Here is a 27,414-nt window from a genome sequence, read left to right as displayed (position 1 = left end):
GATTACTACTGACTTGTCGTTTACGTCGCACTCTGTGAATTTGCTTAGGTTAACAAAACACAGTACCGTTGAGTACTAAGCGTATATAAGTATATTATATTGTTATTTTATTATTTACACAGACAGTAGTTGTAAAGTCTGTATTGTAAACTAGATATACATTATACTTGCAAAAATCAGCTCTTATATGTTGGATATATAATTTTAAATCGATTAAACATAAGTAAATAACCTTAAAAACATAACCTAACCTAATATAATAATTAATAATATAATAATTTATTTTATTTTTTAACAGCTCGTACTCCGCTACTCGTGTGATCTTAAATAGCGATTCTGGAGTATCACTGCAGTATTGTAGACATTGTAAAGTATTATTTTCTAACTATTTCAGGCGTTGAATGAATCTATGTAAACGTTGCTATATCGTGTTCGATTGTGTTAGTTTGTACGCTTGTCATAGGTTTCTGGTCCCTGTAAAATATAACTTTTTTTTATAAATCGATTACCGGGAGGGAACCGCGTTAGCATTACTTCTTTCCGGCAAACTTGGAAAACTTTATTTATACAAGTTCGACAATCTGGTTCGCGATCCCGGTTCGTGTAGTGAGAATAGCAAACCAACTACCATCATTAGACTTGATAGGATTAGATAAAAATTAAGACAGCAACTTGATTTTGGACGAACGAGGGAGGGTACGTTGCAAACTCATCTATTACAGTCGTGACCTACTTATAATGAAGAGGTGCATCCGACACCTACAACTATAATACAACAGAGCGACTTTTCCTGTTTTTTATTATAGCAAGTTGACATTATTTTATTGTGGTCGCCTTTTGGGGTTTCTCAGACATTAAAATTTATTTGTCTAACACATTTAGATACGTCGAGCTGATACTTTCGAAACACAACATTAGTACAATATACGTATAAATGAGAACACAACCATTCTCAAACTTAAAACATTCAATATTCGATTTCGGAAATAAACACGTTGAGAAGTAAAATAAATCAAATAACTAATTCAGTTAATCATGTCAATATAACATAATATCGACGCTCTTTGCTCTTTTGTGAAAATGAGATAGGTACACATGACTTACAGAACAAAAATATTTTTATTTGCATAAACTCAGTAGTACTCGTTTATATCTTTGTATGTACCTATACAAGCATTTCCGGTAAATATAACACATTTTTTACATAGTATTATTTACCATTTTTACCAATCATTTGGAATTTTTTTATTATACTATTTTATTAAAACATGTATATAACATCTAACACGTTATGCATTTATGTATTTTACCTTCTCTGGTTTAAATAATAAATTGCACATAATTTTGCCTTCAGTTCCAGAGTTAACGTTAAAACATTTTTACCATACAATATTTCGTCTGTTAGAAGAAAATTTTACGTGGAACTGTGTTTGAAAAAAGTTATGAAATAGTATTTTTTAGAAATACCGTTTATTCAATAAAAATTAAGTTGCAATAGGTATTATATTTAGTTACATATAATTTCTATTATATCATTTTTACATATTATATTATATTTGTATACAATACTAACTTTTCTTTGAAACGGACAACCATATTTAGGTACTGGGTTTATATCATTTTTTTAAAACTAATATCAAGCAAACAATAATTCAACTATAGTTATTAGTTACCCGAAGACGTCAACTATAGGTATAGTCTATAAGTCTTATAAGTCATTAATTATTAATTATATATATTTATCGACATATGTTTATGATTAAAATTGTCGAGTGGTATGGTGTAAGTTGTAAGCCACAAAGGCACCGTAGATATATAATACGTATATATAGTAATTAGTAATATGTAGGTAGGAAATGTTTAAGTACTTAGTATTTTATACTTAGATGGTTAGTTTTCAAATGCTTGATGACATTGCACCATTAATTATGAGAGAATTTGCGTGTGAATGGCGTGTAAATGCAACAAACAATTTATTAAAATCTAAATGAAACGCCTATACCGCGGGAGACAATCAAAGGATACAATAATTTATGAGTTCAGTTAGCAAAATAATATATGAAATAATAGGTTTGATTATTTCTATTGCGTATTTTATTAATGACAGTTTTCATATTAATATTATATTATGGATTTTATTTGCTTATTTCGAAGTTCCATTGTTAACTCTACACATTCTAGAAAAAAATTAATATCAGTAATTTTTAAAACAAATGAAGGCACTGCATTTACGGATACCCCCGCGTACCTATAGTGTTCTAATACAGTGTCGAAACAACATTTAAATTAATAAAATAATATTATTGCGGTACTTTTATGATGTAGATCAGTGGTCTCAAACATACGGCCCGCGGGCCACTTGTGGCCCGCAATAAAAATACATTTTGAACAAAAATATAAAAAGAATTGTTAAAATTGTTAATTTTTTTCCACATCATAAATACATACAATATAATCTAATGTTCATGTTTTATTATTACTTGTAAGTAATTGCATAATATATTAAGTCACATTTAAATAAATGGATTTTGTATATATTTTTGCCTTCATTTTGTCTTAAGTTTTTAGTGTATAAGTATAAAAATGACACTTAAAATTTGGCCCTCGAATTTTTTTCGAAAAAATATATGGCCTGTAGGTAATTTGAGTTTGAGATCACTGATGTAGATTTTACTCAAACGAAATAGAGACTATAGCACATTATTTTCGTAGGGTATAATAATATTATGTCATGCGCATTTTATTATTATAAAATATAGTCGGCCACACGTATACGTATCATTGCTGGCTGCCTGGCTGTATATTATAATAATATTATATACAATGACATAATATTATTATTGGCCTATATATGGTATTATTATAATACGCATAGGTGCAGTGTTGAAGTAGAGCGTCTGGGGAATGACAAATGTTCGTTTATTTTATGCAAACAGAGCACGTGGGTATGCAGGAGATCGAAAAACTGATTTTTTAACCCGTCGCCGATGACACGCGTATTATAAAACATGTATGATTGACCCGCGTCACGATCCACGAATGTAAATCTCCCCGTTTTGGGGTCGACCGAACGACACGACGACGACAACAACGGATACAACAATGATGCGGTCTAGATAACATTATTATATAATAATATTGTATTATACTATTATATTATTATTGAAGCATAGGTGCTTTTACAACCCCTCGGTTGATTCATACACGTATAACACGTATATGGGGTGAAACCTGGTAACATCGCGAACAATAATAATTATTATTTAACGACTACGGTATGCTGTTTTGGTATTATCACGTGCATGCCCGTCGTACAATAAATTGTACAGCTGATATAATATATAATAATTATTATATGATCATGGGGAAAAGTATAGTATTTAATAATATATAATAATTATTATATGATCATGGGAAAAAGTATAGTATTTAATAATATATTATATTATACAGCGAACGTTTCACCAAGCATGCTCATCCTCATTTTTATTTCGATATTGAATTTGTTCAATTATGATTTTGGAACTTTTAAGTGCACTTAAAGTGCACATGAATTCATGTTTAAAAAATATTATTGTATTTCCTATATAATGTTATTATCATGTTTACTGTTTATACTGATCAGTGCTCTGCATCCTGCTCGTACCCAAAATACTAAAATAGGTATTTTACATAACTTACTAGAATGAAAAAGTATTTCATTGTTTATTTAAACGCATCATTATTATCCCATAATAAGTATTTAAATAAAAGTGTATTCAATAAGTATTTTAAATGTTTTTAGATTTGCTGGTTTTTTTCAGATTCTTTATCTTAACTTTCAGTTATTTTTTAATATTTGCTGTATGAGAAATACAAATATGGAGGTATATCATTTATTAATATTATTTCTTACTAATTGCTCGCCTTGTTCTATATTTGTTTAAATAATATATTTTTTTCTTATTGTTACGGTTTTTTCACTTATAAGCTGTATACCATAATATAATAGGAATAAAAAATAACGGTATAAAATAAATCTTTCACTAAGTGTCACTAACGGGTGGCTCATGTAACTCAAATTTATGTTTTTTGCCCTTTATCGCATACTCTTATTGTACATAATATATCCAATTATATCTATACACTATTTAGTCACTATAAACTATACAATATTCGTCGTTGAAAGTAAACCATTCCTGGGCGGAAAAAATTGCTTACTCACGGTAATAAAAAAAGCATCGAGTATCAAAAATAGTCTGATTTCTATGTTTTATATTTTTAAACAGCAACAATAATTAGTACATATTGAAATATTCCACAACACGTGTATGATAATCATCATAATAATAACACCGACATTCTTATTATGTCGTTTTGATCTCCTAAGGTAAATAATAAATATTATATATTATTCTCAGTATAGATTTGCATTATAAAACATGAAGTATGACCTCCCTCGCTGCTATAATATTATAAAATATCTACTTTATGTGTCAAGTCAATGTAACTTGTAGTCATAACCTATATTGGGATCTATGGTCGTTATTATCAAATCATAATTTATACGTTATACGTTCCCTCGCGGACACAGATAATCAAATATTGTTCTACTATATTATTACCTAAGTGGCTATTCTATCATAAGTGTTATAGGTACTTACGAAACACGATTGTGCTATAATTGCACCGTTAATGTTTTATCACGTTTCAGACCCACCTGTCGGACAACCCGTGCTGTCGCTGGAGAAACGGCACTACACCATCGGAGACACATTGAAAGGCAACTGCACGTCACCGCCGTCCAGTCCGCCGTCCAATGTCACGTGGTACTTAAACGATAAATGGGTACGTAAACCGAACCCGACCTACCTAAGCCGGTGTTGGGAAAAAATCATTACATATATTATGTGGTAGCCGATGGTTAAAATGTCCATAAATTAATTTATTAGGTACATTAAACTTTTTAAAACCGATACGATATTTTCAATAAATAGGAATGCTCACAATACTGCATTTATCAGTAGGTAGGACCTAAAGGATTCGTCTGAGGATATTAAAATATAATACACAGTTTTAGTATGATAAAACTAATTAGGTGAATTAATCATAGTGCGTAATTAAAAATGTAATCATCAGGGCTCGCGCGTAAGTTAGTGCACTAAAAAACGCTTGAATAATAATATGTAAACAACTATGCTCCTAAAAATGCTCAAATATGCACTTAAATTTGCAGTAAAAAACCTTTAATATTATACAGTAAAAGCTCATAAATATTATTTCAATTAATTTTTTTGATTTATTAATAAAACCTAATCGCATCCTAAATTTTTTTTTTTCTTACTTTTGTGAATAAATTTTTTTGTCCATGCATTCGTTTATAATCGTAATTCGTAAATATTATCAATATAATTAACAGATTGCAAATTATTAATTTAAACGTCTTATTTTTAATAATTTAACTGTGTATGTTGGTATTGGTTATATTTTTAAAACGTACCTACCTACCTAGATAGTATTCTTAATATTTTAAAATTTAACTATATGCATCGAAACTAATATTGTATTAACAATTAAAGTTAAAACATTTTAAAAATTAATAAATCCATGATCATACCTACCAACATATTATTATGCTAAATACATTAAAAATGCCGAAAACCTCTAATTATACAAAATAAAATAGAATAATGTATTGAATCCTGTCATATAGGAGAGAATTTCCATTCTACCAATAGCATTCAATATAACATTACTTTACCAGATTGACATGTAAAATGCATAAACTAGCGAGTCTTGTAATAATATAGATTATAGTTTATGTTTAGCCTTATTATTATGTAGGTACTATATAAGTATGTTAATTTTCTACATAATATATTTTTTGCTTAGATAACTGCTCAACTATATTGGGCTGCACAATAAATAATTATCATTGTATTATATTGACCCATATAATATAATATTATATGCATAACATATTGTGTTGACAAATTCAATAATTATATATGTATAACGTAGGTAGGAATATTTATTTGAATTTTAAATTATACGAAGGATATAATCATCATGGACGTAAATAATCATCGGTTAATCATAGTGTTTTCTTCCCAACACAGACCTAACCTACATAATATTATTATGCTATACATTGTCTACTCGATATGACGGCTTATCGTATTGCTATAGGTATACTACTAGGTGATAACATTGCGCGTGACAATGTTACTACTATAATATTTTAATGACGAATCCAAGACAGGTACCTACTCTATAATATTCATAAAACGGGTTTATAAATTGAATTTGTCATATGTGAATAGACATCATATTACGTTAAATTAAGCGATTTCACGCTTGTGCAGTATATTATAATATAATAACATGCGTCTGGTTCCGTACGTCATAATTTATATATTATGTTCAATATATTGTAATTTTTTTTCCAATCAACTGCATATTCATACCAGCCATACAATATATTATTATTAAGTGATATACAACTACCGAGTGTTTATAAAAATGAAAATTATATAACGCAATAAAAACATATCAATGTTAAAAACGATCGAGAAAAATAAAACGACACTTCGGTGTAGCTCATATTATTATGACCAAGGTATATCACAAGTCCATTCGAGGTGTACACCGATAAACTTGTGTACTGGTCACAATTTTTAAAACGTCACTTAAATATTTTAGCACGAGTATACAACAGTCATAACTCATAACTTTCAGTGTTACAACAACATTATAGAAAATCCGTTACAAATTATAACAACAGAATTATGCATGCTTTTTTCAAGTTATAAAACATTTCGAAACACTGATAAATTAGTACAACTTAGTTAATTGGTTACACTAAGTATTTATAAGTTATAGGTTAGGGTTAAGTACCTCGAAGAATTTATAAGTAACCTTCGAAAAATACAAATTGTTTTGTTTTTACTCAAGAGTACCTATTATACGCTTCTGTAATAACTACTAATTATCAAGGGTATTTGTTTCACTAAATATTGTATACAATATATTTATAAAAAATTTCTGACATTGTTTTGTCGTCGAGTAAAACATATTTTATTACCCAATACTATATATTATTATTATCGAGCTCGTTTTACTGAGAAACGCAATAAATTATAATACTTTCTCGGAAATGTTACTTTATAGTTTAAAGGCATAAGTTGCTACTCACTAAAGTCTTATAGAACATAATTTATCTAGCCATAATAGAATTTCGTTTCGGCAGTACAATTAAACAGCCAAGATTTTTTTTTTTGATCTACTTAAAAGTTCAAAGAAAACAATTCATTAGGTATCTTTGTATTTTTACATAATGCAATAGATGGGTACATACTATTGTTGTTATTGTGTCATAACATTCACAGACAATATTATTATTTATCTTCTCTTATTTCTTTTGTATTCGTATATTTGTATACGATATTTAAATTATGTTTACGCATAAAAATCGATGAACATAATATATTGTAAAAAATATAAATATTATAATTATTATTAATTCTAATATTGTTATGTTTGACATAATATTCAATTATGATTTCATTTCTTTACCTAATTTAAAATTTTTTTTTTTTATTGATTTACGTCGAAGTGCCTTTAGTGGTTGGTTCTTCCCTCAAGTCACTCAAGCGTCTACATTAATATTATTTAAAAAAACATCAATTATGATTATTATACACTTTTTTTCTTAAATTGTATAGATTGTATAAATTCGAGATTAAAAAAAAATAAAAAAAATAAATTTGTATTACATTTGTACACAATTAAAACACTGTCTAAACATAATAATCAGCTATAAATATACATAAATCGAATCGTAAATAATAATATACAACAGAATTATCGTTATATGTAATATTGTATTACCTATATAATATATTAATAAGTAATAACTAATCTTTTAAAATACGTCTACCTAATACGTTTATTCAAATGTAAGGGACAAATAATGTTTTGTCAACTAAACTTTTACAATCATATTACCGTAACGGTGGTTAATAATTATTAAGTCAGGCAATGCAGAGGAATTAAATTTGACTGCGTTTAAACTTTCGCAAAGTGGGATAATGAATATGTCATAATGAATTAAATATCCTCTAGGAATTAAGAGATTACGAATTAGAGTTGGCGATTCGAATGAGAGCAATGCGTGCTATCATACTACAGTACGCATAATAATGACGAACTACAATGTAATTAATAATACTAAAAAAAAAAAAGAATTAAAAAAGCAGACTTCCGTTGTTGCATTTCGTTTGTCACGATGTCATAATAATTATGTAAGACGGTCATAACCAATTGGACGAGTTAACCGTGGTTATCTTATTACAACGTTAATATAACCGCTGCTGCATGCTTTTACCGATCTAAATTCACGTACAACTGTCGAAAGAAATCAACTGAAACGGTGCACAGTGCATTTTGTCGCATTAAAATAAAAATAATACGCTGTTAACGGGGGGCAACCGGTATACATACACGTATACGTAACCTAACAGTATCCCGCTAAACATTTATTCTCCGTAATAGTTTAAAATAGACGTTCGTATATTAAATGAATATACTACACACATATAGATCCGACGCATTATAGAGTGAATAGCGGCGTCTGAAGGGCACTTGAACTCTACCGCATTTATTGAAATACTAAAGTGTTCTCGTATAGAGCACAACCGTATGTGTACAGACAAATTTACTATTTCGTGTTTTAGACGTGTAAGAGAAATTTCGAACAAGTATCAAACGCTGAGCTACGCCTTTAGCACACACACGCACACCCACTCACATACACACACATACACCCAAACCAGGACTAGGTATACACTGAACCGAACGGGTGGTTATATAATATATGTATATGCCAACCTAACCCATTACACCGTGTCATAAGTTATAAAAAGTACCTATAACGACGATAATATGAGAATTAGTCCGGTCGGTGTATAGATATGTTCGAATCCAACGTACTCGGGTATAGTAAAATATTTATATACTGTATAAGGGTGAACATATTATTTTAAAATAAATACCCACCGCCATCATGCTATTATATTATTATTATTTCATACGCGGATATGGCTCCAACGCAGAAATTCTCATACTTTTTACTTCGCTTACCACTCATGTGTAGAATGGATCGGTTCATACCGACTGAAAATAGAACTATTCAAAATTACAATACACTTTTAATAATAATAACAACTTATGTACATTTAACAGTATTATATTTTGTACCTACAAAACAAAAATTAATAATATTAGATCCTTTACAAAACATTAATACTTAAAAATATTAATTAATTAATTTTCCGTACTACCACCACACGGCATTTTGCGTACCACTAGTTGTACGTGTACCACAGTTTGAGAACCACTGTTGTCTAACGGATCGACGATTCGCAATTTTTAAAAACAATAAATTACACGTACCTATTATATATAATAATAATGTAATAGATATTACGTCGGTGCGTTATATTAAGTAGAAGTACGTTAAGTTAGGTTAGTGTACACAATGTTATGACGTAGAGAAATAATATTATTACTATTTGGTACCTACGTAAGTATTTCGTCCCAATTTCATATAACGCGTATTTTGATGAAATTTACTTTATTTGTTTTGTTGCGATATAGTACCCCAGTGGCTGTAGTGTGCGCTTGATACGCATGCTGTGGAAACTTTAATTTCTGGTTGTTTTTCTCCTGTAGCTTATTGGTTCAGGACCACGACAAATATTGAAAGTCCAAGGCATCTTTAGGTTTTAAGTACGTAGATATTAGGGGACGTTAGGGAACCAACTACATACTTTCTACAATATAAACTCCTTTCTGGTGGATAGCGGACACATCCGAATAGAAGACAAAATTTCAGCGACAGAGAGTGTCCGGTATTTTGAGGTTTCACTGTAATATTATAATATACAAAATGTACTTCAAAATGCTTGTCACGCTGTTCACGCCTCGTGAGCACATCCAGAATAAATCTACGATAAATTGTGATGACGTCAAATGGATAATTTATTATTTTTTAACGTCCGAGAATGTGATACTTCCGTTATAGTGCACAATATAATTTGCAGCGCATATGACCTTCCTAGATTTTGCAAGAGTGTTGTATGTGATCATGTTATAGGTATACCGGATCTGTTGATATAAATAAAAAATTTTGAAGCTTTCAAACATCGTCCTTCAATATAGCTTAAAGTTTATATTTATTATACATTTATACCTTACCAAATTACATGAGTAACAACTGTAGTCAATGTATTATTTATGTATTGATAGAAGCGGCCACGAGGGTACATACCATAATATAAGTTGAAAATAACATATATAAATAAACTAAAAATTAAGTAAAATCTTTTTGAACTCACAACTATTACTGAAGGAAAAATCAAAACCAGATTGATTTTCGTTAATGTTATGTACAATTCTGCTGATGGGAAAATGCGGCAAACAAAATTACGATTACTTGATGCAATATAAAATAGGGCATTATGTCTATAGTATTGACTTGAGGGAGAGGGGCTCTAAGGCCAATAAGACTCAATGTATAATGTACTAATGCATATTATAATATCATAATATTTGATTGTTTTTACAATATTAAAATTTGTCGAATTTAACTGAAACAAAATATTTAGTTTCTACGTCAAAGCTTGATTTTTGAAAAATTATTTTAACTAGAAGATATTCAGATGATTTTTGTTAACTTCTTCCAGTTTTTCATAATTTATTTTAATAAACCGTGTATTACCGATATACCCAATTTATATTCGTATTGCTATTCAAATTCTCAAAGAATTTCGTTGTGTTTATTCGTGTTTCTCGAATCATTAATACATCGTATTTCATCGAGTTATAATAATTCATCTTTACCAGATCTGCGTTGCTCTTAAGTACAAACATATTTCGTTAGTAGAATTAAAAACGAGTAATGAAATATAAATTATAGTTAACCTGAAACGTAAACGTATTGTATAACACCACTCTAATAATAATATATATTTATTATTTATACACGTACCTTCCTACCAGCTCCTCGTCCTATACGCGTTTCTATAATTTCTATATTATTATTATTATGGTGCCCAAATGGTATTCAAAAATAATAATGAATTTATTTATTGTTCATATATTTTGATTAATGGATTGCGGTTAAATAATGATTGAATTTCATTTTTGATCCACGAGTTTGTGCGATACATTTAATGCGAAATATGCACAGCGTATATTATATTGTTTGGACTCGCATTTATTTAAATCACGTACGGAATCGAAAATAAAATGACTTCCCCTCACGCATATTGTGAGAAGTATTTTATTTTATTTTAGTTTTTTTTTTGCCGTTACGAAAATAATAACAGATCCCGGGGTTCTATGTGTACGTGCGGAGGTAAATAATAATATTTGATTTATGCTTGCTAGGAAAACAAAAAGTTAAAAGTCACGTATTGATAATTATATATAGCTTTCGATTTGGTTCGGTATTATTTTGTTCCGTCTAATTTTATTTTCCCTTAACTACCTACGTATATACTTTTTTGCGTTTCCATACTACGACAATAATAATATATTACAGATGAGCTAATACAATATAATTATATCAGCGATGCTTATCAGTGCCACAAATTCTGTAGTTTTATTATCAATAATAATGATAATAATAACAATATGTTTTCCAGGGGCGTGTACAAAGGATGGGGTGTGGGAGTCAGATCACTCAATCTCTACCTTTTTTAAATTTTATATTATAATAAAAATTTTTTTTTAGAAAAATATTAAAATTATAATATTGCATATTCATTTATGTAAATGTAGCTATTTCATTATAATTTATAATATTTATCTAGTGGAAAAATACCAATTCGATAAAGCGCAACTAATGAAATGAAATAGGTATTCCAAATCCGGGCCTTACAACGATAATAAAACGCGATGGTTACGATCGTGAAAACTATAATATTATAATCTATTTCCGTACACTAATGACCTATATTTACCGCATTAAAAACGCCTTAAAACTACCATTTTTTTTTTTTTTTTTAAATAGGTTTTTAATTAATTTGTTAATACAGTTATACCTAATCTATAAAGAATAATGTTTCAACGCAGCCATTATTTATTTGACTGTCGTTGTTAATATACTTTTGAATTCCCATCGGAATACGGTTGTAATTATTATAGCATTTCGAATTTCAATTTTTTTAATAATATTCAACATTGATAGTGTCATAATAAGCTTTTAACATAGGTATAAATTAAAATATGAAGTAATAATAAGAATGGTAGTATTTTATAACTAGGTTAATAAAAGATTAATAAGTGACAAGTAAAATTTCAAAACAAATCGTACAATATTCGATAAGCTAAGTAAAAACATAAATTAAATTAAAACTATGTAATAGAATAACAATTAGTATAATAATTTTAATCTTAGTACAATACTACAATGTAACTACCTAGGTTAACTACTTAGATTTTATCGATAGTGATTCGATTGAGTCAGTGGTGGTGATCGTGTAATGCGATGACATTAGACGCCAGTTGTTAATAAAAGTGCTTATAATATTATTATTTGTTCGTTTATTTGTGTGTGTCTGAATTAATCAGCATATACGACAATAGTTTTATCATAGTTTTCGTTTAATTATAGACTCACAATGCGGGAATACGTATAATTAATACCATATTATTGTAAAGTAAGCACGCCCGTAAGGTCTTAATTTCTTATTTCCTCGTCACATATTTATTATTATTGGGGCTCGGATGTCGTTTCCCAATAAAATATATTATAAAAATGCCATGACCTAAATACTTTTAATAAAGAACCCTATAAAACTATATAAGTAAAGCTATGCAATTACAATTACATACGATATTTTGATTTAAACTTGAATTTTAAAACTGGTTGTATTCTAGAAAACAATTAAAAATTGTTTAAGGGCCGTTCTTACAATGTCCGGTTAAAGTTAACGTACACTTAACCGGATATTGTAAGAACAGCCCTAAGTATTTTTTTGATATAGATATGTAAAGTTAAATTATTCGACTGGTGGAAAATTTAAAATTTAAAATTAAATGATGACAAATACCTAATTAATTCGTAGTTTTTTTCTCAATTGTAAAATAAGATAAAAAAAATGGTCTAAAACTTAAAAAAAAATTTCTTAGTCATAGCCAAAGTCAAAATAATGACATAAAAAGGAAACCATCGTCAATGATGCACCAAAAATATATGAACAAGTCATCAATATCCGGGCCCCAATCATTATTATTATCATTTATATAATATGAGCATATAACAATAATAGCGATACAACCTATGTTATGTATCATATATTGAATGATGCGGAACGAATTTATTTATTTTGTTCAACTGGTCGTGCTGGAAATTGCCGGGAGAATGTGCAGTTGTTGCGTATATAAACTTTAAATGCGCTAACCCAATGCATTCGGTTGTACAAAGTTTCACTCGCATTTCACCCGACATTGAGCTGCCCCACACGTTCAACATTAGACAATTATACTAAGTCTTAATTGTGTTCAAAGTTGCTTATACAATTGAGTTAAAATACCGAGGAAAAATAGGGGTTTTTTCCGCAGTAAACTGCTCGAGCCAGCAGCTATAGTGTGTATTAAAACATTGCATTCGAATAATTATTTTTATTATACGATATACATGTATTATTAGTATTTTTTTAATACATTATTGTGTGGGCGTGTTGCAAGAGTCGTTATATGCGTCTCTAAATAAAACATTTTAATTATATTATAAGCACATTATTATTACAGCTATGTTATATTGAACAGAAAGTAAATATAGTTTTAAATGGAACAGTCCTAAAGTCCATGTTAAATTCATACCAACAAATGTATTGCGAAGTTCAAGTTTTCTAAATCATAGAATTATTTTCCAGTATACAAAAACGGTTTTTATTACATTTTCCATTTATACACTGCAGTAGGTATATTTTTCAAAAGTCCATTCAATATAATATATTATTTTGTACGAGCTGAGTGCTTCTGAGTAGCGCTTTAATCTGTGCAGTACCGTTTATATTTACTATCGATCTGGTGTGCCTTTTGCTAGACAATAATTTTTATGTTTTTACGTTTCTTGGGAATGTAACTTTGAAATTTAAATACACATTAAGTTAACTGGTGTTGTACTTGCAAGGGTCCAAATTGTACAAAGATTAAGCAAATATAATTCATTTAACTTTAACACAGAATTGTATTCGGATCATTCGACAACGTATTTATTGTATCGGCTCGAATTAAAAAAAAAATGTTATAGCAAAACTTTGTAAACTTACAATAATGATGTTCATATATATATATGTTGTGTAACAAAATAAGTTTGTTTTTCAATCGTGGCCACTGGAAACAAAATCACTTAAAATTTACGAGGTAGACTTCTAGGACATTATACCTAAACTGTCATTTATAATTTATACTCACTATTATTATCTTGTAACATGGTCAGGACCGCAGAAAATCCAAGGGAACACGTATATACCTGCTGTTCTGTTTTCATACCCTTACCCTCTTCCTAGCTATACCCCTCGTGTTTATTACGACACCTATAATAATATATCATTGAATTTTTCACCATAAATTGTCGTTTAAAGTTGAAAAGGTTATACTGGCCAATTAAAATTTATTACGAAGTTGGGCACAATATGAGTGTGCATATTCAACGTGATTAATAATTATTAAATTAATGATTGTCAAAAAACGTGTGTCGAGTCTAGAATGCCAATTAAATATTTTTAATATGCCCAATTATTAATATTAATATTATAAACCGATCTTTATACGTCCCTAATATAAAAAATGTACCTAATATCCAATCGACTTTATGTCAAATAAACGTATTTGTCTTTGTATATTGTTAGTTCGTTATTCTCTCATATCTAACAGATTCAATGTAAATAATATGTTATTATGGGATATAATATCGAATGATTGGAAATACCCTTTTTTCTTGGTTCACAACAATGTGTTTGCTTATTAGGTACGATCCCACAGAATAATGTTATGCGCACATCAAAGGGAATCGTTGAGAGATCATTAAAAAACACATTTCAAACACGGATAATATGTATTTTATTTGCACTCAAATAATTTAAAAAATACATTATCATCGTACAGCATAATGGAAAATGAAAATAACACAGGTATCTTATACCAACTCGCATTTTTCTAGTAAAAGAAACATAATATATTCAGTTTTCCCGTACTTATATTTTAATATTAGTTTCCAATAATCAGTTATTACACTACTAAGGTTTTATTTTTAGTAATATTTTTCGATCCCCACCCCAGCGTAACAAGCATGCAATTAAATTTAAAATTATTAATAATAGATATACATAAAAATATATTATTATTGTATTGTAAAATACCACGACTGCGGTCGTTCATTTACAAAAACTTAAACAAACGTCACGAGCATTTATCGGCAGTAGCAAATTTTAAGAGTACACAATAAACAAATTAACGGAGCTAATAAAACACAATTGCCCGTGAACAAAGCAAAAACTCGTTTGCAATGTACCTATATAATAATAAAATATCAGATACGCAAAAGAAAAGAAATATCGTTAAAACTTTGTCGTTTTCCTGGGCAGACGTATCGATTGTTATATTACCGCGTTTTATTATTATTTTTTTTTAAACGTGCTCTGTTAAAATACAATACAATATAAAGTGACGCGACGTATTTATACACCTCCGCGAAAGAGCAAAAGTCCGATTCAAATCGACAGATAAGAACTTTGTAAGTTCAGCATCCGATATCAATGTGAATATTATAATATAGACCCGACCATGAAATATGTCTGAACATGCGGTATCTTATATATATATTTAAACAAATGTCCGCCATAAACGTCAAAACGCACGTGCATTTGAAACGCGTTCTAGTACCAAGAGGGCAATAAACGCATCCTAGTAATATATTATAATATTGTGAATGTATGAATTCCGTTTTTTTTCGTCGTCCTGACCATAAATAATTTGTTAGCCATTTAAATTGCTTTTGATATCAGAGAATTTATATGAAAATCCATATCTCCCTTGCGGGGACCCCGATCGACGCCGAAAACACTACGACAACGTTTTGTACCTGTACGTGTATACGATACGCGAAATACACGGAGGTAGCTAATATAGGTCGTAGGAACACAATAAATAACATGATATTTAGGACATGCAAACTTGGACCACGAGAACACAGAGAAAAATTATAATTTCGACAACAAGTGGTCCGCAATATGGATATCGCACGACTCCTCTGTCGGTAGTTATTTTTTATCTGGCTCGATTTGCTATGTTATGTTTTGTTTATTTTTTTTTATGAACGTATACACTTTAAGAATTCGAAAAAATATATATATTTTTTTAATTTCAGAGTATTATTTGTACTTGGCAATTTTCTTGGATAGGTTTAGAAAATAAAAATTGTACTTATTATGCATAAATATAATAACGATTTATGAATTTTTGTAGTACGATTGTTTATCCGTATATAAATTGTATATAATATCTCGAATTTTTAAGCAAACCAAAAACTAAAATAATAAAATAACAAAACATAAACAGTGAGGTTAGGAAAATCAAAAAATTTCTAGGTAGTAAAAAACATAGCCGTAGCAATGTTATCGTCCGCCTCAAATAAAACGCGCTGTATAGACACCGTGGCATACGTGATGATGATGTTTTCTACGGTGTACGGAAGTTTCCATACACCAATTACGCGGTACTATGACTAGTATGACTACCATGATATTATGGTACCGTGGTATATTATAGACGACGCGTGGCGTTATAATTACAGCGATGACATGTAATTAATTGCATCGCGAATGACAGCCGCAGCGGCGTGTAGGTACCTATCGATGATCGATTGGCGCGCACGTGATGTAATCAAACATTCCACACCTAAATAATATAACTAATGTATATAACGCGCACGTGATAATAAATAATATCGACGTTTATATTATTATTATTATACCCATAATAAACATGACGGTCGTGTGCGGTGTGGTGTGGTTACAGATGAACTCGAGTTACGGCCAGTCTTCGTCGTCGTCCGGTCTGGCGGCATCAGACGATGCGTGGCGGTCGACGAACACGGTGGGGCTCGAGCTGGAGGTGAACAGTTTCAAAGTGGGCAAGATGCGTATCCGGTGCGTGGCCGAGCTGTACGGCGTGTTCAAAACGTCAGCCGAGACGGTGCTGGACGAGGAGAAACCTCGCCTGGCTTCGATTCTGGGCACGTTCTCGTCTACAGGTAAATATAACGACACGCGCGCACAATACATATACATACATGTATAAAATATTATTACATATCGTCCGAGTATTATATTGTTATTGTTGTTATCGTCATAAATATTATTATTATTATTATTATTATTATTATTATTATTATTATTATTATTATTATTATTATTATTATATTGTATAACGCCCATTGTAGACTGTTCTCGATGGCGTGGGCGCGGTCGGTGGAGGAATAGGGCCCGGGGAAGAAAAATAAAAATCTGCGCGCCAAGAAAAATCTGTCGGTCTAAGGGAGCTGCGGGAGCAAGGGGAAGGGGGAGGAGACTACGTACACTTTATATACACATACACACACACACACACACACATAGACTTTCTCGACCAGCGAGCGGGTGAAAAATGTAGTGTAAAATGGGTTTACGGGGGATTAAGGGCACATTCTTCGCGTCGTTGTAATGTAATGGTCTCCAGTCGTGTGGAAGGCAATTTATTTGCTCGATGGTCTGTTTTATACTATATATATATATTATATAATACGTAAACTATACCGCACTTGCGTGCGTGTGTTTGTGAGCTGCTGCTATCGCATATATCACACAGCAACTCGGCCGACATCTCCGTAACGCAACGACGTCGCAGACCTATTATAAGGAATACGCACTCCGTTCTAATCGAAAACTGCGCGACATCGACCCCCCCCCTCTTCCGACCAGCTATCTTAGCGAATTCCATCATTGCGGGAGGCGGCGACCTCACTCGACTTTCACCGTTGTTCTGACGATAACTGAGGGTTTGAGAATATAAAATATAATATAGTGTGCATAAGAATGGTAAGTGACTTTTTCTACTGAAGTCAGTTAAACATTGCATACGATTTCACATATTTTGGTTCACACAATCAGGCTTTAGTCACTGATTTGGCCAAATCTGGTGACTGTGGCCTTAACCTAACACGGTATCGAAGTCTCCTAGGAGGGGGGGCATGACATACGTTATTAATTTATTAAATTATATCAATAATATATAGGTAAATTATTTAAAAATTTCAAATTTCAAATAATATTTAATCCATATTAAAATGTATACAATACTGAAACGTCTGATACCTACAAACAAACAACTTTTAATAAATGAAGGACGTTATCAATAGATTGATTACGTTTTTATAATTTCGTAACAAATAGGGATGCACGTTGCCGACATCCTATCGCATTACGGATACGATTCCAATACTTCATACCATGATTTGAGATAGACTATATCTTCAATCGAGCTTCATTCATTGGGAATACAAGGGCCTATGCAGGAATTCCGGGAGTGGTGGCAGGAATTGGCAGGAATGGAGCATTAAATATTGGCATTGGAAAAAGTCGAAACATTGAAATGGGTGGTGGCGGGGAAATGTACGTATTTGATACGGCTACGATTAATATTTAATAAGTTGAATAACGTTTTTGTTCGAAATAAATACTGTATTTTATTAGGGTAAACCATTTCAAATGCCTTCTCTGAAAATTTTATAAAATGTCACCTACCACATATGTGCACTGACCAATGATATGTCCAGTGCAGAAAATATACGTCTATGGCAACTCGGCTGACTTCTCCGTCACACAACGACGTCATAGACCTATGTTTTAGGGAATACGCACTCTGTTCTAATCGAAAACCATCATAGCGAATTCCGTCATCATGGAAGGTGACATCACTCGAATTTCACTGTTACTCTGACGATAACTGCTACGATCATTGGCCTGTGGTTCACCCACAATTGAGATTAAAGAATATAATATAGTGCGCAGATGTGGTAATAACTAATAGTGATATTTTTGGCTGAAATTTGTAAGTTAAACTTTGTATAAAATTCCCCATATTTTGTTTCATATAATATACTAGCCTGCACCAGGTACACGTTTTGTATGTGTATGGTTAATATTTAATCCAATAGATAACGTTGTTGTTTGGAATAAATACTGTACTTGATGAGGGTAAACAATTTCAAATACCTGGCCTGAACATTTTATAAAATGTCACTTACCATGTCTGTGCGCTATAATACCATCGATATACCCAGTGCAGATAATATACTGCGTAGAACGCTAAACCACTCGTAGCGGGTAGTACAGTGTATGTCACGTCGTGATTTTCTTCGGTTATAGTGTTAAAAATGTAAAAACGGGAAAATTCAGCGGGCCACCCTGTATTTACCACACAATAATATATTTAAACCTTTACAGCCTTTGAGACGAAGACGTTTTATTGTGTTTGAAAATCCACCAACCAGCGATTTATATACACCAGGCCTTAGCAACAGGTTTCTTTCTTTTTTTTTCACTAGTCACACACTCGAAACGGACTTAAAACACTTTTCAATCTAGGTGAGCTTATTTTATACATAATGTATTGAACATTTCACGTGGACCTAACCGCAGTACCTACCGATATAGACAGAATAATCGACGAAACGTCAAGTAGACGATAAACCGGGTTCTGCGCAGAACCGTTTTCGGAGTGCAATGATTCATCGCGACTCTTAAGTGTATTATAAAGACACCCGGATGGAGACAAGCCCCGAAAAAATCCTGCAGAATTTGCAGTTTTTTTTCACCTTCGAGCGCATACATATTATATCCGAGTGTTAGGTACCTAACACTACCCTTAGCACTATAGGCGCGTGTCGTATATAGTGCGAATTCTGCGAAAATCGATCTCAGCGGGAGTATATAAAATTATAAGACCCACCGCGGCGTGGATATACGTCGAACGAAATAACGAAAGGTTATTTCCACGGAAACCGCCGAAGACAGAATAGAAAAACAAGATCCGAATGAGGATGATATAATATGTGTGTAATGTACCTATATAAATACGTATAGGTTGCGACGGTGTGCAACGACACGGGCGCGTGATAGTCGCCATTTATTTCGTGTGGTTTTTTCGTTTCCTTTTCTTTTTTTTTTTTTTTTTTTGTCTAACGACACTTTCGATGTGTCTACTAATAAAGGATCGCACAGAAAACGCGTTTCGTATTAAGAAAAAAAAAGACAGTAAACGCGCACATCATTTCGCCAAAACGTTTCGAACCCTATACCTATATTCAACGCGTATGACTCCACGCGTGTGTTTTATGTACGTTTTATACATACCTCTACCTCGGTAGTAGTATATCGTACGCGCGGAGTTAATGTATAAAACACAACGACGGCGGCGTATATATATTGACAAAAACCTATCGTCCGTAACCGTTACTCTCGATCTGTTTTTTTTTTTTTTATATATAATATTATAGCTATTTTATTGTTTCATAGTGTATATATATATATACATTTCATTTTCACCACGACCATAATACGCGTATAGGCTGCAGTCGTTGGTGGTGAAAATAAAACGGTAAAAATGATTTCTCGAACACCGGCACCGCTGCAGTAGTAACATAAAACGTGTCACACATACATACTATGCATGCCATTCCAACATTTGCATATTCGTCTGAACTTCCAAACCCACTCACACACACACACACACACATATGCTTTATAATTTATACGAGTGTACATTATTATAATAAGGATAATTACAGCAGTGTTTCTAGTTGCAAAACTATATTTTTGTATTTTTTTTATATGGGAAACGTAATTATTGCGCGGCTGCTGTTATTAATTCGTTCGCGTAAAACATTAAAATATTAAATCCGGCATAAAATATAATATTATATGGAATTTTAATTTCGGTGTTTATGTTATTATCGTAATCCTTCGTTGATAAAGTTCACATATTATTGTAATTTTCCGTTTGAATGTTTATATTTTATCAAACTTTTTTTTTTTTTTAATTTTTTTTTGGAATAGTATAATATCAGAGGTTACCAGCGATAAAAAAGTGGCGAGCTACACAATAATATAAGTAAAATAATACTATGAAGAGCAGGAAAAGAAATAATACCTAATATTACATTAGTAAAAATGTTAAGACGCGAACCATGGTTTGGCCACCCCTGTCATATAATATGAACTTTTAAATAAAATAGTCAATATTGTATTTCTAATATAATAGTTATTACGATATACTTAAGGATAATTTATTACAGCAGTGTTTCTAGATGCAAAACTAATTTTTTGTGTTTTTTCATACGAAAACGTAACTATTACGCGGCCGCGGCTGTTATTGTTCATTAATTGGGTCTCTGCGTAAAACATTAAAATATGATCCGGCATAAATATTATATAACATCTTACTTACGGTGTTTATGTAATACTATCATAATCGTTCATCAATAAAGTTCGTATATTGTAATTTTCCGTTCGAAAACTAATATATTTGTATCTAAAACAATATTTTTTTCAACGTCGTGTATAAACTTGCACAACAGTCAACATTGTATACTAAAATACATAATATATAATTATTACGATATACGCGTAAACTTAATGCCAACAATATATCTGATTGACGAGAGATGAAAAATATTAGTTTAATAATATTAGAAATGACTTAGTTGGTGCACATTGGAAAAAAAATGTTTATGCTCTGTGTATTATAATTATCGTTTTGTTGTACTTTATGTTTGTACCTACTTAATTGTATTATCAAAATCGTTACCCAATATTCTTGGGTTTTTCTCATCTTGTTTTTGTACCACGCAGAGACTATAATGCAAAATATGAAACTGTTCGGGACTTTGTCATGCTTGTCAAGTGCGATTTGCAAAAATATGCGTCCTAAAAGCAATTATTTTAAATAAATGTACTTTATAAACGAGTTAACAGGGGAAAAAGATAACTACGAAAATTCCTTTACAAGATGACTTTTTATGGTTAAATTATAATGAATAAAACTTGAAGCCAACAAAAACTGAGGAAAAAAGAATTGGTTTTGTTAAAGCCTTAGTGTTAAAAATATAACTATACGCAATATGCAAATAAATACTCAAATTTAATAAATAAAATGTACCACTCTTTATGTATACAGACGTGAGAGCTTTTACTGTTAATAAAAAGGTTTATTTTAGTTTTGAAAGGCTAACGCGTTTTTTTTATATAAGTGATTGAATAAGTTAGAATGATTATTATAATAATAAAATAAATTTCTTAATATTGAAAAATTACGTCAAAATAAAGTACACTAATTAAATAAAAAAAAAGGTCTACTCTTTTTGATGTCTATAGACATAAGATATTTTTATGTTCAAAATAATTTTAATTGCAATTTTGAAGTACGGCCAACTCGTTTTTTTAAATTTAAATTTGTAAATCAGTTAGAATGATTATTATTATATATAAATTAAATATTTATTTTGTTTTAAGTATAAATTATACATATAATTACTATATTTTATATCTAAGGCTAATATTATATAAAGCTTTTATTATAATTTTCACATAATATATATAATATCCTTAAAATTATTTCCAAGTAAAATAATTGAGTAACAAAAAATGATAACTACAGTAGAGGATAATTTTGAACCAATTATTTATTAAAGTACTTACAGTTAGGTATATTATAATAATTATATTATTATATTCTTATATTAATTTAAAATACTTTTTTATATCTGTATATTATTCCTTTTTTTTAAAAAAAAAAACTATTTATTTACAATCTATACGACAGTCGACAAGGTATATTAAGTAAGTGTGGTGACATAAAATAACATTAATTGTAGAGTAGGAAGACTCTCACAGTGCCACCTGACAAAAAATAATATTATTCCTCCGTTTAAATTTCCAATAATTAATTAGTCAGGTTTTCATGTTTTAATATTAATTTCACTAAATAGTTATGTTTTTATATTTTAATATAAATTTAATTAGAAATTATATAACGATAACAAATAAAATTAGCTAAAAATTTAAATAATAATAACAAGAACCATCACAGTTAAAATAGCTGAAAGTAATCGAGACAATATGATTGGCTACTTCGTTGAAATTAAAATATAATATTTAACGCACATTACAGTTTAGTTTCATATCGGCAGTAACAGAACCCGAGGTCCAGCAATTACTACCGAATGCTTACCACATCCAAGTATCTCGGCCATCGCGTCACCGCTTCTATAATCCATTCCATAATATTAAAGATTTCGAATTTTAATCTCATTTAAAGTCGAAAAAAAACGTACATTTTCGAGGAGTTTAAGTAATATTAAGTATGGTATATTTGACTTTTGTAATGCGCTTAATCGTCCCTCTCCATTCCCGATTAAATACATACCGAGGGTGCAAAATGACACGGGGTACGTTAGGGAATTAAAACTTACTGCAGACCATAGCTTAAGTCCCGCATCGGTACCGGAGTAATTCGATGGCTATATTTAATAATATTAATAATATTCTATCCAATCCGCGAGAACAGCTGATTTCTGGTATCATTATTAAATAATAAATAACAATATGATATTTTTATTGTACGGTTATTGCTGCGAGTTACATTACTCGGTCGATAAAGTTTACTGACCTATTATGTTTTTGATTTTTTTTTCAGGTGCATCACACACGTCTTCTTATTCGTTATTGATTGTGATATTGGTCAGCGTATGGATGAGATAACCATGTAAAAATCCAAAACCCGAATACAAAATAAACGACCGCATTAGTGACTTCGTTGATTTTCGTTTTATGTAAATTTGTAACATTTTTAAGACGCGTTATTTTGGAATCCAAAAACTATCTTCGTATAAATATGTATGTATTATGTTGTATATTATATAGAATGATTTTAGGAAAAAAAATCCATAGAGTACTTTATCGGTTATTATGAAGTTCCGTTTTAACGACTTTATTAATATTATTACATTGTATAATATTATAATATAATATATTCAACTAAAAATGTACACTAATTAATAAAAATATTAATAATACATATTATATAACAATATCTATTCGACTTTTGAATAATCGTTAACCAAAAAATAACTTAGTTAGGTGAATAAACTTCGGAGAAGACGCCAATTCTGTTTGTTATGATTTAATGTTTGTATTGAATAAACCATTGGTGCATAAATAATCATATTATAATCGTATTGTGTTGTTCTTGTTGTTGTTGTTGTTGTTGTTTTGTTCGTACGATAAGACGGCGCTTTTGGTAGTCAATTTAGGTACATCCTTGCGTAGATTACTGTCGTTTGTGTATCACTGAAAAAAAATATAATATTTTATTGTTATCATTATTTTTTTTTCCATACAAGAGAATTACTCGAGTTTCAAAGACTTCTGGCTTATTTTATTTTATTCTTGTACGTGTAGGTGATAAAAAATGTATTAAAAGTTTTGTGTGGCAAAGTTACTGACAAAGTTAAATTTGTACAAACTTGCAAAGCCTAAGTTTTAACACAAATTGATTCTTTTCATTCATTTTGTAGCGATTAACATACCTACTAAAATGATTTCTATAAATAGGTAAAACACTTCTGAGGGTGAAATAAGAGAATAATTAATTAATTAATACAATTGGTACACAAATAATATTATGTTTGTATACGCGTCGCACTCAAAAACATGTACCTAAAAATTATTTAAGGGTATAAACTACCCAACTTAACTACCGACTGCTATAAATACAAGTATAAATATTAGTCGTTATAATTACCGAACGTTAATCATCCTTATCAAGATTTTTAAAAGTACTTATTTGTAAGCAAATAAATATTTTTTTGTTAATTTATGAACATTTTTTTGTAAATTTCCAATGAACGCACAAATAAAATGTATTGCGTTTAAGTGTAATTATACACTTTTTTAATATTAAATATTTTCTTTATTGGCATTTCGATTAAAGATTTAATTCGTTTTGTCGAGCAATAATTTACAATCGACTAAATATACAAGTTAAAATGTTAAATATATTTTTCCGTAAACTATGTAGACTGCTGTATTCAACTTGAACGTTTCTTGTTCAGTATTTTACAATTTTAATTTATAACCACAATGTAGATACATTAAATAGGTACGCAATAGTGTAAATGTAAATTTTATTGATTTTATTGATTTTGAAATGCAAATTGATTATTATTATTATTTAATTTACACAGCTCTAATTTATTTTGACCGTGACAACTATAAAACCGTTTTATATTTAGCGTATATATTTTATCGGTAGACATTTTTTTAGTAAATAGTGCTTCGAAACTATATTTTCTGAAATTACTAGGTACGCATGGAGTTCAGTAAAACGTTGACATTTTGAAGGTAAAATAAGCTGAATGGTGGTCGTTAGAAAGTAAGTATATCTTTTGATCTTGGCGTAATAGCAATTATTTATAAAATAAACTTCGACTTTCTGATACGCATTTACTTACATCTTGGAGTGCAGTTAATAATAATTGTTATTTAAAATGTAAGTTATGAATATTAGAATTAAATTAACAAAATAATTTATTCCAATAATAATATCAACAATAAATAATGTTATACTAATATTTGAAGTGAATTATTATTGGTATTTATATTTGCAGTAGCAGTAGTCGAGTAGCAACATCGCATGTATGTTGTATAAGAAAACTTTTAATAAATTGAAACTAACCCGTCAGTATGCGAATAATATATTCCTTATAAATGTTATATATTTTATTAAAATATGCTGTGAAGAATGTGACAAATGTGATACTATAAGACGCCTAAAATTGAAAACTAAATGAATAAATTCAACTAGGATTCAGCACGAAATATAATTAAAAACAATACATATATACTTACATAATATATATTATACGCTTAGTTTTGTGATATTTTAATATAGAATCGCGATGATTTATTTTCGTACTATTATAATATTATACTAAACGGGTTACCAAAAAAGTTGGACTGAAATATTATTACGTTTGCGAGATCTGCGTATAATAGTTGTTTTCAAAATAGTTGCTAGAATATTATATTGTAATATTTTTTTTCTTTTACTGTATAATTATTATAACGGCGCTATTATAATAATATTGAGCCAACTAAATAGTATAAACTATAAAAATACGGTACGTAGGTAGGTACATAGGCAAAATGTGTTTGGTGCGAAGCTCGGAAAATACGAAAACTGCGGTAATAACGGCGGCGGCGGCGGCTGTGGGACAATAGAAAAGGTTCTCGAAACTTTTTGAATGTGATAGTAGTTATACCTACGAAATTCTCACTGCGTATATACATATTTTTTATTATAACGTATGTGCATAAAATAATAATAATATGCTTTACGATGGTGCGCGTTGAACATCAACAATAATAATTATTACGTTTAATGTGTATTTTCACTCGTGACCTATATACTATTATTATTTTTATGTAAATGTTTACTAGTGAATTGCGCGCGTATCCCAGAACTCCGTGTCACGTGTAACTACGCGATCAAAGCTGTAGCGTGGAGGGTGTTAAATTTAAAATGTTTTTGTAATGTTTTTTACATCCTATAAATTATACACTAAATACGAATTGACCAACACAAAATCGAAAATATACACACTTGATACGTCTTTTTGACGTTCAAATTATCATACTTACCTATTATTAAAATTACACGCGGCAGACGGTTTGACAATCGCCATCGATACGAGCGAACTCATCGATACAGTATTATTATCTGCCGTTACATAAAAGTACTATTTAAAATAGACTAACAATTATTATAAACTTTAAAAACAAACGCGTCTATTATTTATTGATAAAAACCTCATACTCAAGTGCTCAGACCCCCAGCTATATGGAAAACATATCCATATAAAGAATAAAAATACTTCCTTGCCGGATTACTAATATCGTAATAATAGGTTCAACTGACCTCGTTACAGTGTCTGTGTATTATTACTATTGTTGCACATTCATCGGTTTTGACCGGAGACGTTTGCAGCGTAAGCGATCCAGTAGGACACCTGTTAAAATAAACAATCGGTGTAATACATAATATTATAAAGGTACCTACAGATTTTTTGCGGCCAATCGTGCTCACTCCAATTTATTCAGTGGTTTTTAAAATTGATCGATTCGCGTTACTCGATCCAATGTCAAAATATTCCTGGCACTGCAGTTATAAAGATACCACGGATCACTATAGTTTAGTCAAGTAATAATCCCTTGGTAAGGCTATTCAAATTATGATTTTTATTAATATTTGAAAAAAATAAATTTG

The 27,414-nt window shown here is 30.2% G+C and overlaps 1 protein-coding gene across 1 annotated transcript in view; it reads left to right on the top strand.

The window, feature by feature from the left end:
• LOC100160452 overlaps positions 1-24,314 on the top strand; it is a 90,984-nt gene extending 66,670 nt beyond the window's left edge. Inside the window, exons 4-6 of the mRNA XM_029490792.1 lie at positions 4,694-4,827; positions 17,071-17,305; positions 23,785-24,314. Coding sequence (XP_029346652.1) covers positions 4,694-4,827; positions 17,071-17,305; positions 23,785-23,849 — 434 coding nt within the window. The 3' untranslated portion in view covers positions 23,850-24,314. The remainder of the gene's footprint in view (positions 1-4,693; positions 4,828-17,070; positions 17,306-23,784) is intronic.
• The last annotated feature ends 3,100 nt before the right edge of the window (positions 24,315-27,414 follow it).

Source organism: Acyrthosiphon pisum, chromosome A2, assembly GCF_005508785.2.
Source record: "Acyrthosiphon pisum isolate AL4f chromosome A2, pea_aphid_22Mar2018_4r6ur, whole genome shotgun sequence".
In the NCBI taxonomy this organism is placed as follows: domain Eukaryota; kingdom Metazoa; phylum Arthropoda; class Insecta; order Hemiptera; family Aphididae; genus Acyrthosiphon; species Acyrthosiphon pisum.
This window is presented reverse-complemented; position numbering and strand designations above follow the sequence as displayed.